Below are 13,627 nucleotides of genomic sequence, written 5' to 3'. Positions count from 1 at the left end.
CTTGCGAAGGTCTTTGTGTAAATCATAAAATTTTGCCAGTGAAACTGAAATGGTGTGGCATTAATGATCTTACCCTTGGATGTATGGAGTTGCATCTTAACAATAGAAAACAGAATTTGATATTAGCAAATTATATGATGGGAATAAGATTTAATTCAAAGAGAGGAAATATTAAATATGATGGGCCCATTCTTTTTTGGCCTACATCAATGATTTAACTGGGAAATTGGATGATGCAAGTATACTGATAAAAGGCCCCAACACATCCATACCAGACACAGCTAGTAGAATAGGGCAATAGGCTTAAACCTGCTTCACAAACAACAACTTGATCCTAAATCTTATAAAGAATTGTATTATGCTATTTCAAACATGTAAAGATCACTTTCAGCTACTAAAAATCAACAGACATACTCTGAATGAGGTTTCATGCATGATGTTATTGTGCATTCAGATGGATAATAAACTTAGATCATTCAGACAATGTCTCAGCAGGCTCTAAACAACTCAGTGCACTCTGCTCCTGGGCTCTTGCTAACAAAAGATTCCTAGTAGGTCTGGGACTGAGATCCTCTGCATGGCAGTGGGACACAGTGGCTGCTCAGCTATGGAGATGGACCATCGCACAACATAGCTATGATCATTTTTTGTTGAACAGTCTCATAGGAATGCATTGTGTTTATGGTTGATGTACCTCCTACTGTGTGACTATTATCATTTATAATCTGTAATCAAAAGTGTCTAAATGATTGAGCAGTAGTAATTGCAGTCAACAGCATGAGAGTGTCACAGATGGCTGAGAGGTGGCATGTATGTTGCAGGCACTGCTCGGGCTATACTGCTACAACAAGGATGATCCCACCTGGCAACAGTACAGCTGGCTGCCTGTCTTCTGCCTCATCCTCTACATCATTGTCTTCACAATTGGTAGGTGCACACCAACACATCTGTAATCTCTCAGCTAATCCAACCTACATTCAGGAAACATCTAAGTAGGACACTGCATTTACAGTTGTAGCTACAGATATTTATTTGAAAAATACCATTGCAATAAAGTTATTAAACTGATAAACAGCAACTCTGTACTATAACTGAGGAGGCCACAGCTCTTCTTTTTTTTTCAAAATAGAAAATTTCTTTATAACTTACTTGATTAAATTTAGATGACATAAGTGTGAACAGCATTAAGCAGAGCAGTGACAGCTTATTGTTAATACAGCAGTTAGATTAAGTCTCAATGATTTCCTCATTTTTTGTTAATGTGTACCTGACCTGGCAGCTCTCATTCTTAAAGGTATTATGGAACATGATGAACAAACGAATGAATGAATTCCATATAAGTATGATAAAAACTGTGCCAATGATTTATAGGATATGGAAGTAACTAATTAATTAAGAAAATACTGTTGGTGCTCTGCTGAAAAGAAGCCATGATATTCTCACCAACAAGTGAGTGTACATTGAAGTATATAGTGATAAAGGGTTTACATACCATGATTCCTTACAGTTTGTGTAAAAGCATTTGCTGTGCATATCCACAGTGACCCTCCATCAATGATTTTCCATTAACTATGTAGATTAGGTCTGCTATTCAAACAATGATATCTCAAAGTGCTAACAGGATATGTATGACTGAATTCTATAAGGTTAAAATTATAATGGACATACAAACAGCCATTTCAATAGTTTTCAGCAATAGATCAAGTAATGAGAAGGCCGTCAAGTATTGTGAGTTTCAGTTTTAACCACATATTGATTATATGGATTCTATATTACTGTTGTGGGTATATTGATCCACAGTAAAGTGCAGGCAATATTAGCTTCACACACCTTATTAACTTACGAGTAAAATAGGTATAACACACAATGCAGGCAGACTTTACAAGGAAACATAAGCTAATCAGTTGAGAAAAACAATGTCACACAGGAAATGTGAGTTAGACAACAGAGATATTTCACACTTCCTTTTACAGTCTCAATCCTGTGTTGCAGACAGCCCCCCCCCCCCCCCCCCCCCCCACTTCTAGAGAGTGGAAATCCTGGGACAAATGAATATTCATGCTGTATGCTCCTGCCAGCCTCCATATGTACTTGTCGTAAAACAGGAGAAACTGGGGAGGTGGCCCATGGAGGCTGGTCCTCCAACAGTGTGGCCTTGTTAGCAGTTGTGTCAGTCAACGTAGGTGTCAGATGTGCATGATTGTATGGTGATGGTTTAGCATGGTGGGCCAGTGTATGATGCAACATAGGCATAGCTTGATGGGCTGCTCAGCCCACAGAGTCATCAGCCTGGAGCAAATGTTTGATGGAAACCTGGGTGATTTTGCCATTCTTGTGTTCTCATAGTAAAAAGGGAGGACCTTGAGGTCAGTAGTCCTGTTGTTGCTGTGAAGCATGTAACAGTCTGGAGATGTCTATGTATTCACTATGTGATGGGCCTTGCAAGGGTGCAAAGAGCCATCTTTTGTGTTGGAGCCTCAAGTAGTCCTCATCTTTTATTTTATTTTCTCCACTTCTTCCAGATAGCAGCTTGGATTATCTAAAAATGATCAGCAGTACTGCCATAGCAGGAATGTGAAAACAGGTGTTTGGTAGCATGCCAGTCAGTCACATGTTGCTGCTTTGTTTCAGTCAAAGTTGACAATGTGAGTGAATCATTTTAACTTCCATATGTTAGTCTGAACTGTCTTTACAGCAGTGGTACATACACCACTTCGATTGTGGAACACTGCATTGTCTTTAACTATGTTTTTTGTCATTTTCTCCAAGGCCATCACTTTTCCAAGCAAGTTTCTGGCACTGTTCACTATGTTAAGGTAAGAAATTCATTTCTCAACAGTGCTTCTGTGTCGACAAACAAATTCATAGGTATCTACTCGGGTGATGCAGCACCCATAACAACAGATTTTTCAGTTCATGGGTAATGCTTGAACAGCTTATATGTCTGCAAACAGTCTCACAATTTAAATGAAACTGAGCTTTCCATATGGACATATCAAAGTGAAACTGGTGTAGAAAATCTTTCACAAGAATAGGTTCAGTGACACAGATAATCATGAAGATCCACTACAATTTCTTTGTGAAAGCAAAACTTTTTCACCTCACTGTGTTGTCCAAAAGTATGTATCTTAGAGTTGTTCACAGTAGTGAGCCAACAGGCAACAGGAGATCTTACTTCAGGTTTCAGCTGTGGAACACTAACAGCCAACCCCAATTTGATTGAATATGTTCAGGAGACACAGGTGTATTGTATGTTTAAGTGACATGGTATATCAACATTGTGAACTGTGAACTGTTGAACTGACAAATCAGGAGGAGTCATGTTTCTGATAGGAGAAACAGCTCTACCATCTTGAGAATAATTGTCATAACCCAACACCACACAATGTGAAATTGATGATCCTTTAGTTGCTGTGATGGTGGAATGTAGGCATTCTACATTAGAGCAACCATACACACCTACATCTTCTTGTCAGTAGTTGCATGCAGGGATGCATTTTCTAACCAGTTGTGCAAAGCAGGAATGATAACACTGTCTTAAGTGCTGACTGATGACATCGAGAGCATTGCATTGTCCCGCTAATGGCATCTGCCTTCGCTACACTCACAACACAATATACAATTTGTGTAGTCCCATTTCAGTTCTCATATCTGGTCAGCAATAAGTAACTGCGAGCCTAAATTTGTGGCATTACGTGAAACACAGTACTTTTCACTGCGAAAGGTAACTGCTTAAACTATAAACGTTTTAGCATTGGCTTAGACACTTCAGATTCCACCCCCAGGAATTGAAGATGATGCCAGAATGCATTTGCCAGTAGCTTCACTTGTCAAACCTGTTTATTTGAAGTTCTATCAGTTTGCCTCTGAATGAAGTACATTGCCTTTAAGGCACATGTATTTGCACAGTAATGACATGACATGTTGTACACCATATCAGCCAATAACATCAAGATTTGAGTGTCTAAACCAATTCAGGTCAGGACAAATCATTGATTGTCATCAGTAATACAACTGACATCAAATGAGAGTTCCAGAAGCCAGAACTGTAGGTCCACTTGATGTGGCATGTATGGCAAAGTGATGAATTTTCCTCATGGCCTGGAAAACATGATGCAGCTTCTTGGTCAGTTGTCTGTGAGCTGCAAATCACGTGAATTGCCAGTTACTTGTCCAAAATTTATTGCTATTGGTGGAATGGTAGTCATTTCCTCTGAGTTACCAAACAGCTGTCCTGGTGGGATGGCATGCGTGATGGTATTCCATGTTTGATGTGTTTATCATCTTCTATGACCTTTATTGTAATCACCATTTGTGGGAACGTTGGTCCACTATAAATTGGAAACAATTACAATTACACACACTTTATTGATTAATTTTAAGAATACATACAACACACAATAAGGAAGCTCATTATCTGGAACATTAGTGTGCTGGTGGGAAAAACAATCCTGAGAATAATATGAGTTCAACTATAGAAAATTTACATTTACAGTCTTAGTCTTGGCCTACTGTGGCACTACACTGTCTACATTTTGAATTATCACATAGATACATGGCAGGTATAATGGTGCAAGTGTCATGATCTACCTAGAAAACTGCTAATTTAGAACACATCCATAGGATGTCCTATGCCTAAAAAGTAGTAGAGGACTAAGTTTAACCTTCATTTAGAATACGATTTCATTTATAATTTTACAGAGCAGTCCTCCATTAAATACTGCCTTTGTCTAGTCTTGCTATGCAGTGCTACTTTACTAAATTGCCTGTAGCTGAGTAACAAATAGGCACCAGAGGACTTGAGGTGTCTTTCTGATTTTCTTTCTGACAGAAAAATACTTTATTGACACTACATAAAACTAATCCTTTCTTTCGCCCTTTCTAATGTTATTTAAAACTTTAAACTGTAGACTAATGACCCTTCAATGCAGTTTTTTTTTGTTACTGTGTTATAAAAAGCGAGGAAATCAAAGGAAAACTGGGAATGAACTCTATAGATGTAGCAACCAGGGCGAACAGGCTTAGATGCTGGGGTCATGTTACACGCATGGGAGAAGCAAGGTTACTCAAGAGACTCATGGGTTCAGCAGTAGAGGGTAGGAGGAGTCAGAGCAGACCAAGGAGAAGCTACCTGGATTTGGTGAAGAATGATTTTGAAGTAATAGGTTTAACATCAGAAGAGGCACCAATGTTAGCACTTAATAGGGGATCGTGGAGGAAATTTATAAGGGGGCTATGCTCCAGACTGAGCGCTGAAAGGCATAATCAGTCTTAAATGATGATGATGATGTTATAAAAAGCTTACAAAGACCAAGTTACTGTAGTGAAATGTGTCTAGCTAGTCTTGAAAATTAACAAAAAAGAATGAAGTTCATTCATCTGTTGAAAGTTTTGAGACAGTAATGCAAATTCCTTATTTTTCAAAGTTTTAATATTTTCTCAAAATTACTCATGCATACTCTCAAATGAGTTTAAAAAATTTTGTATGAAATGAGTAGTTAGGAAATTTGGTCCAGAACTTTTCATAGACAGATACAGTAACTTTTAATGGTCCAATAACATCACATGACTTGAGAGAGCACCAGAGGATTTAAGTTGTTTCAGAAGTACCCAAATTTTGTTTCATGAAGGAATGCTCATGTTTTAGTTTTCTGGTGGCCAAGCAGATTGTTGTTGTATACCAGCTCACCACTCACACCATATCTGGCTGCTACTTTTTTATTCAAAAACATATTTCATCACATCATTCTGCACTTACTGTCCCACCTTCATGTGTGATTGAGTAGACTTTTCTTGTAGGAGGCAACTCACTTTATTAATTTAACATATGTATCTAAACTGCTCAAGAAAACAAGGCGTCTTTTTATAGAGCACTGCCATGACTGCTTATACATTTCAGGCACTACCCACAGGCAAATTGAGGATCTAACAAAGCACCTCAGTTCTTAAAGAGCCTGATTAGGAAAGCAAAAGTGAATGTTCTCTAGTCCTTTTGGGCTTTCACCCATCTTTAGTTAGCATAATACGTATCTGAATCTTCAGTCTGCAGTTACAAAATGAACAGCAAACTGCGTGCTGCAGCTGGCCTGTGCAAAATCAACACTTCATGAGTCATATATTTATGGTGTGTTGCTGCTTAGGTGTATTTATTTTCAACTCTGCTATTTGTTATACAAAAGGAGTTCTAAGGGCTTAAAGCATAAAAGAGACGTAGATAGAGGGTAAGGGGGAGGGTAGGAGAGGAGGGGGAAGAGGGAAGAGAGGAAGAGAGAGACAGGATACAGAGGGGGGAAAGAGATGAGTATACACATGGAAAGGGGAAAGAGGGAAGAAAGAGAGAGGGGGTGGGAGGGAGGGATGGAGGGGGAGAGAGAGAGAGAGAGAGAGAGAGAGAGAGAGAGAGAGAGAGAGAGAGAGAGAGAGAGAGAGAGAGAGAGAGAGAGAGAGAATGGCTATGAGAGTTGAGGGGAGGGAGAGGAAGAATCGTGGGAGAGGGCACTGTATGACCTCGAGAGGGAAGGAGTGGTGTGGACAGTGACATAAGAGAAAATGGAAAAGGTAAGGTGCAGGTTTAGGCCCAAGGGATTGCAAGAACACAGGGTGTTCTGAGGAGACAGTTGCCATCTGTATACTTCAGAGAAACTTATGCAGCTATAGAGCATCATAATGGCATACACAGTGAAGTGGAATTTAATTGTGTTGTGGTGCACAGCATGTGTGGCAGCTGGATGGTCAACTTTGTGATTGCTACTGTTTGGTGGTGGCATTTCATGCACATAAACAGTTAGGTACCTTAAGGCCCACATAGAATGCTGCACAGTAATTTCAGGATAGCTGTTATATAACATGGCTGCTTCCACATATGTCCCTGCCTTTCATTGGTAGGAATTGCATGTGACTGGACTGTGGTAGGGGGTGGTATGAGAGTGCTTGAGACAGACTTTGCTTCTGTGTCATTCACAAAGGAATGACCTGTGGAGTACAGAATTCTGAGCTGGAATTTGGCAGACAAAGATATTTTTTAGGTTGGGTGGATGGTGAAACACTACTTTGCATTATGTGGATAGGATTTTGAATAGTATATACATCATCTAAGTACACAATAGGCCTTGGATGTAGGATTGGAGGTTATGGACAATAGATTGGAAGTGTTGGTCAACAGAGACAGATGTTCACTCTGTGGGAACATTGTATCCAACTAAAATGGGTGACCAATATGTAGACCTGGGGGGTTGGGTTTTTGGAATTTGGAATGTAGGTACAAAGCACGAGTGTGTGGAGGGTTATGGATGTGGAAAGGGAAATGGATTCACATGTCTGGCTTTGGGATGGACCCAAAACCTTGAGGAACTGGTGGCAGTCATGTTGGACTTCTGGGATGGGATTGTGGTCATAATGTGTTGGAAAGTTGGTGGAGACCCTAAGCCACATATTCATTATGATTCATGACCATGATAGTGGAACGTTTGGTGCAGGAAGAATGATAAGGTCTGGATTGGTTTTCTGGTTATGAATAACTGTGCACTGTATAGGAGTCATGTTGGATTCACTGGGGGGATTTAGGAACGCAGGTTGAAGCCAGGTTAGAAGTGAGGAATTCTTGAAAAATTACCAAGGAATGACCAGACAGGAGGGGTGAAATATCACAGTTGGAGGGAAATTCTGTGTTGGGTTTTGGTTGGCTGCTTTTGGCCCAGTGCATAGCAATGAAATGTTTCCACAGCAGAAAAAAATAATGGAAAGCAGGTCCTTTACAAGTATAGCATGGCTGAACTAGGTTTTGGGCTAAAGGTGAGGCCTTTAGAAAGTACTGAGACTTCTGCAGTTGTTAGAATTTTAGTACAAAGGTTACAACAATATTATGGAACACATGTTCAGGAGAAGTGTGATTCATGGAGGGGAGAGGAACTACATGAGGATATGGAAGGCAGTATGTATTAGCAAGGAATTGTTTGTGTTCCAGATAATGAAGTTCTGCTGAAATCTAGACATTCAAGAGCAATTCTGCTATATTTGAATATGTTATGCAAATGAAACATCAAATACATTGAAGAAGACGCCCTAAATGTAAACTGCAATTACTTACTATCTTTTTAAATCTTTTATGTTGTTATGTTTCATCCAGATCTTTTTTCTTCTCTTTATTTGCTTTTTTTCCCCCTTCCACCTTTCTTATGTTTGTTTCTTCATTTTCCGTTCATGAACTTCTTTAGTTAAGTACTCATGTTTGACTCATTGATTTTTTCTATCAGACAGTTTTAAAAATTATGGAAACTATTTTTTATTCATTATGTTTTGCTTACCATCTGCGCTTATCAGCCAAGTTACTGGAAGTTTCTAATTCTGAAACTGATTAGTAAATGTATCTCACATTTCTTAATAATTGTTAATATTTCTGTAATTAACTATTCTAAAATTTCATCTGTAGCCTTTGCCGTATTATTAAAAATTTGATAATATCTTGTGAATCATTTATCACACTGAAAGAAATGTGTGTTTTGTAGGATTTGGACCACTCCCATGGACCGTGATGGCAGAAATGCTTCCACCAGGAGTGAAGAGTGGTGCATCGGCTCTCACTGTGTCACTGTGCTGGGTGCTCGGCTTTCTGGTGACTCGCTTCCTTACAGACATGCTGGACGCACTTGGTGTTGAGGGCACCTTCTGGCTGTTTGCTGCTTGCTCACTGATTGCAGGCTTCTTTATTGTCCTGCTTCTACCAGAAACAAAGGGCAAGTCACTGCAAGAGATACAGCAGCTTTTAGAGGGCAAGAACACCTGCAAAGAGGACCCGGGTGGTGCCCACGAGATGACCACTGTCAAGGTGTGAGCACCACCACCCTCAAGTCTTGAGAGGCCCCTTCACATCACCATGGGCCACCTGTTAATAAAGAGTCTCAGGCATCTACCGCTCTCTGACTGCCTGCTGTACATGGGGCATTTTGTCTCTCCGAAGCAAACAGCTTCATCAGACGCAAATGATCAGACAGGGACAGTAAATGTTTTTGAAGACATTAGCCCCAATTTTAATTGTCTGTGTGCCCTTTTTCTTTCATCCAAAACTCACCAGTTGCATTTTATAAACCTATAATGATACATTCTTATTAGAGACAGAACTGGTATTTGAGAGAAGACTAGATCAACATTCCATTCTTAGTTTTTTTCTTTTACCATATCTGGTTACTGTTTCTTGGTTGCTTGCCACAGCTCATTTATGACAGATGTGATCAGCAATGATTTCACATGCAAGAAAAGTACTTCAATTATTAAAAAACATGTGTAAGAGTAGAGCCAATGTAGAGCAAAAGGCATAGCTATGCAAATTGCTATAGTTGACATTTGCAATCAAAAAGATGTATACGCACTTTTTGGCAAGGTTCTATGTAATGAATAGCATCCAGTTAACAAGATAGTCTTTTGTATATTCATTTTGTGTAAACACTGCAGATTTTCAGTTCTGCATATGTTTACGGATACAAATAATGCCAGCTAGGCCTGCATTGTATAATTTTCCAGGTACTAATAAGTACTTTCTGTTTCCTATGGAGAAGACTGTATGAATGCAACATTTGTACTTATAAGTACAAAATGAGTAATATTCCATAAGAATCAAAACAGTTGAATTGTTTGCAATTCATTCAATAACTGTGATGAAATAAAATGAATCAAAGGGTGAAACTTATGAGGAACATTCTTCTTCCATTAAAAATAAAAGTTCCTTGTTCATAGTCAAATGCAGGGCTTTCAGATCAGTTTAGTGTAAATTCTAGCAATTTTAGTCATATTTTGTATTTACGTATGCAGAAAATGTATATAAAAGCGTTTGAAATATTTGGTGCACTGGCCAAAATAACACTGTTGACTGCCTGCTGTGCAGGTTTTGTGTTTCTGGGCCAATGTTACAAAACATTTTGTCATAATGATCCACTCACCCAGTTTGTTTTGTGATACTTCATTTGGGTGTACGGCACATCTTTATTTATGAGTTAGAGCAGTATTTTCTTACTGAATAGCTTTTTACATATGATGTATCTATCTGTATTTGTATATAGTAATTTTTATAGTATCCAATAATATAAATAAGTATAATACTAAACTTTCTGGAGATGAAATAAAGATTGTTGTTCCTGTTCTAATCTGTAACTTTATACAACTGTTTTAAAATGTTATTTAAATATATATATATATTCTATTAAAAACAAAGATTCCAAGACTTACCAAGCGGGAAAACTCCGGCAGACAGGCACAAGAACAAAACACACAAACACACACACAGAATTACTAGCTTTCGCAACTGATGGTTGCTTCTTCAGGAAGGAGAGGGAAAGACAAAAGGATGTGGGTTTTAAGGGAGAGGGTAAGGAGTCATTCCAATCCCGGGAGCGGAAAGACTTCCCTCAGGGGGGAAAAAAGGACAGGTGTACACTCGCGCACACACACACACGCACACATATCCATCCGAGACTCCAGTCTGAAAACAGACCAGCACTATTTGGGTAATTACTGGAAACATTTCATATTAAAATATTTTAACAAGGAAGATACATTCTCAACTCACTTAAGCTTCATTCGCACTTGAAAGTATCTCAAATCCTGTTGATTTGAAGAGGAACAGGCTTAGCATATATTGCATCCTCTCATCCCTGTAGATTTTCAGCAAGCTACATCAATCATGTACTACATAGTATGCATACTCACTAACAGTTCAGTGTTTCTGGTCTGGGGAGATGATTGCTTCCTTGCTCTACAGTTGCAGGAATGCTAACACATGTTTTATGGACAACTTAAAAAAATTAAATTTTCTGCCTTAATTAAGGAATTGCAATTTTTCTCTGAGTTGAAGCACACAATATGTCGGGTCACCAGAATGTTCGCTGTATTGCATACATAAATATGGCTAACATTACAAAACAATATTAAATGCCACATATACATAAAATAAGTAGAAGACCTGAACTTGTTGAGAGATTTATCAATAACTCCAATCCACCTTTTAAGGAAACAAATAGAAGACACTACTATTATCTTTTAGTAAGCATTGCTTCAGTGGCTGGAGCCCTTATCAGGTGAGCTTGATGGGAAATCGAGGAATTCAAATGTGCTCTACTGGGAACTTAACTAATTGACATAACCTTATGAAAGTACAAAACAGATATTCAGAGAACTTAAATGGGTTTTATGAAAGAAGGGTGTTGTTCTTACCAAACCTTGTGGTAAAATTTAATCAGTTTTCAATGTAGACTTTCTATAATTCTGTTGCCTCTATCATACAGGGTGCATAAAAAAATCATGAAATTTGGCACATCTATATTTCTGAAGCTAGTAAACATATACAATGAATTTTATTTTTTGATGAATGGGGAAACTCAAAAAGTTTTTTTTTTTTTTTTTTTTTCATACCATTTCATAGGTGTTCAATATGCACCCCTTGACATGCATGGCTTATGTCATTGTGGTATTCAAATTGTCCCCACACTGCACCAAGCATGTCTCAAGTTACAACTTCCATAGCTGCTGTTAAGCAATGTCTCAGTTCACTTGTTATTGTTGGTAACAAAGGCACATAAACAGAGTCTTTTATAGACCCCCCCCCCCCCCCTCCACAAGAAATAATCACATACAGTCAAGTCCAGTGACCATGTAGGCCAGTAATGGAAGGCTGAATCATTTTGTCCAGTGTGACCGATCTATCATTCAGTAACTCTTTGATTTAAAAATTCCCACACTTCCAGAAGCCAGTGTGGCAGTGCCTCATCCTGTTGGTAAATAGTTGTCTCATCACTAAACACTAAGTGTGGAAGGAAATTATCATCTTACATTTTGCCAAGAACAAAATTATAGAACTCCATACATTGTTATTTGTCACCTTCATGAGGATCTTCCACTAACTGAATTTTGTATGTTTTATGTGTAAACATCAACGTAACTCATGCCAGAAAGACATAGGGTGCATGTTGAGCTGTCAAGCTGCATGGTGAATGGATTTCTGTGGACTTTGTGATGTTTGCCTGCTTTATTTTCTCATTGCTAGTTCTTGGTGTCAACATACTGCATTGCTAAACTTGGTGAAAAAGAGGGGGGTGGGGATGGGGGGTGGGGGGTGGAAGTTTGACACTGACTACATAAATGATGTGGCCAACAATTGCAAAGATATGTTTGACACTTCTTTACTTTCACTGTTCACACTCACCCTCAATAATACAAGAGAAAAAAAAATTATCCCAGCTTGCTTCCTCACAACTCCTTGTGAAACTATGGTGGATGCATTTGACATCTGTGTCAGAAACTCGGGAATGGCCTGGCTATTTGTCTTTAGACAAACAACTTGTTTCTCAGAACTGTTCAAGCCATCATCTAATGCTCTGTGCTATAGGAGGATCCACACCATACCTACTACAAAAGTCACACTGAACAGTTATTACTGACCTGCACTGCACAAAATGTAGCACATAAAACACTTTCTGTTATCTCAACACCATTTTTACTAGAACTGAAATGGGTGCATACTGCTGCTGCCAAACAGGAACCATGTGAAACTCAATAGTTTGCTCTTTCCAATAGTACATTTTTCACTCACATTTCTCAAACAACACAATAGTTATGATTTTTTTATATACCCTGTATATGTTGGATATTCATCATGGGAATTCGGTAAGAGAGATTGAGGCAAAGGCATGGGCTACATATAAAGTTATTTCTCCTCTTCTTTATTTGCAACTGGAAAAAGGAATGATGTGACTAGCATTAACACAAAGTATGCTGTAACATGCATTTATAAAGTGCTTGTGGAGAATTTAGGATGACTCTAAAAGTACTTTTGAATTTTAATGTGTAACATCATCGTAACTGAGGAGCATTTATAAATGATACTTGGCTTAAGTGATTCACAGGGTAAAAAGTGTTTTTCCTCAAGGATATTCCAGGCAATACACAAGTGTAGTACACAGGAAACTCAAAGCACCAATGCCAGATCAAAATAAATTTTCAATCTGCAGTGAGTTGTGGGCTGATTTAAAGTTTGCTCACAGGTTAACACTATGTGCGTCTGGAACTCGAACCAGAGACATTTGCCCTTCCTCATGTAAGAGCTCTATGAACTGTGCTATCCAAACACAACTCATGATCTGTGCCCTCACAACTTCACTTCCACAGCATGTCCTGCCTTACAAACATCATAGAATTTTTCCTGCATATCTCGCTGGGTTAGCAGCCCTGGATAAAAGGATGCTGCAGCTTGAGGTAATGTTTCCAGAATTAGTTCTTATTCTGCAGTGGATTGTATGCTGATTTGAACTTCCTGCCAGATTACAACTGAGTACCACACTGGTACACAAAGCTGGGACCCTTGCCTTTTAAGGGCTAGTGCTCTACCGACTGAGATATCCAAGCTTGACTCACCCCTAGCAGCTTTACTGTATGGGAGAACTTCAATGAAGTTTGGAAGGTAGAAGATGTGAATCAGCAAAAGTAAAGCTGTGAAGGCAGGTCATGAGTTGTGCTTGGATACCTCATTTAGAGGAGCACATTCCCACAAAATGCAAAGGTCTCAGGTTCATGTTCTGGTCCAGCACTCAGTTTTAATCTGCCAGGAAATTTCATTGATTAGTTTGTTCAAACCAAATGCAAC

General features: G+C 38.8%; 1 protein-coding gene across 1 annotated transcript in view; it reads left to right on the top strand.

Annotated features, from left to right (window-relative positions):
* Nucleotides 1-10,136, top strand: part of LOC126355044 (facilitated trehalose transporter Tret1-like) — a 134,200-nt gene extending 124,064 nt beyond the window's left edge. The window contains exons 7-8 of the mRNA XM_050005197.1: nucleotides 822-927; nucleotides 8,505-10,136. Of these exons, the coding sequence (XP_049861154.1) occupies nucleotides 822-927; nucleotides 8,505-8,830 (432 nt within the window). The 3' untranslated portion in view covers nucleotides 8,831-10,136. The remainder of the gene's footprint in view (nucleotides 1-821; nucleotides 928-8,504) is intronic.
* The last annotated feature ends 3,491 nt before the right edge of the window (nucleotides 10,137-13,627 follow it).

Source organism: Schistocerca gregaria, chromosome 3 (genome assembly GCF_023897955.1).
Source record: "Schistocerca gregaria isolate iqSchGreg1 chromosome 3, iqSchGreg1.2, whole genome shotgun sequence".
Classification (NCBI taxonomy): Eukaryota; Metazoa; Arthropoda; class Insecta; order Orthoptera; family Acrididae; genus Schistocerca; species Schistocerca gregaria.
This window is presented reverse-complemented; position numbering and strand designations above follow the sequence as displayed.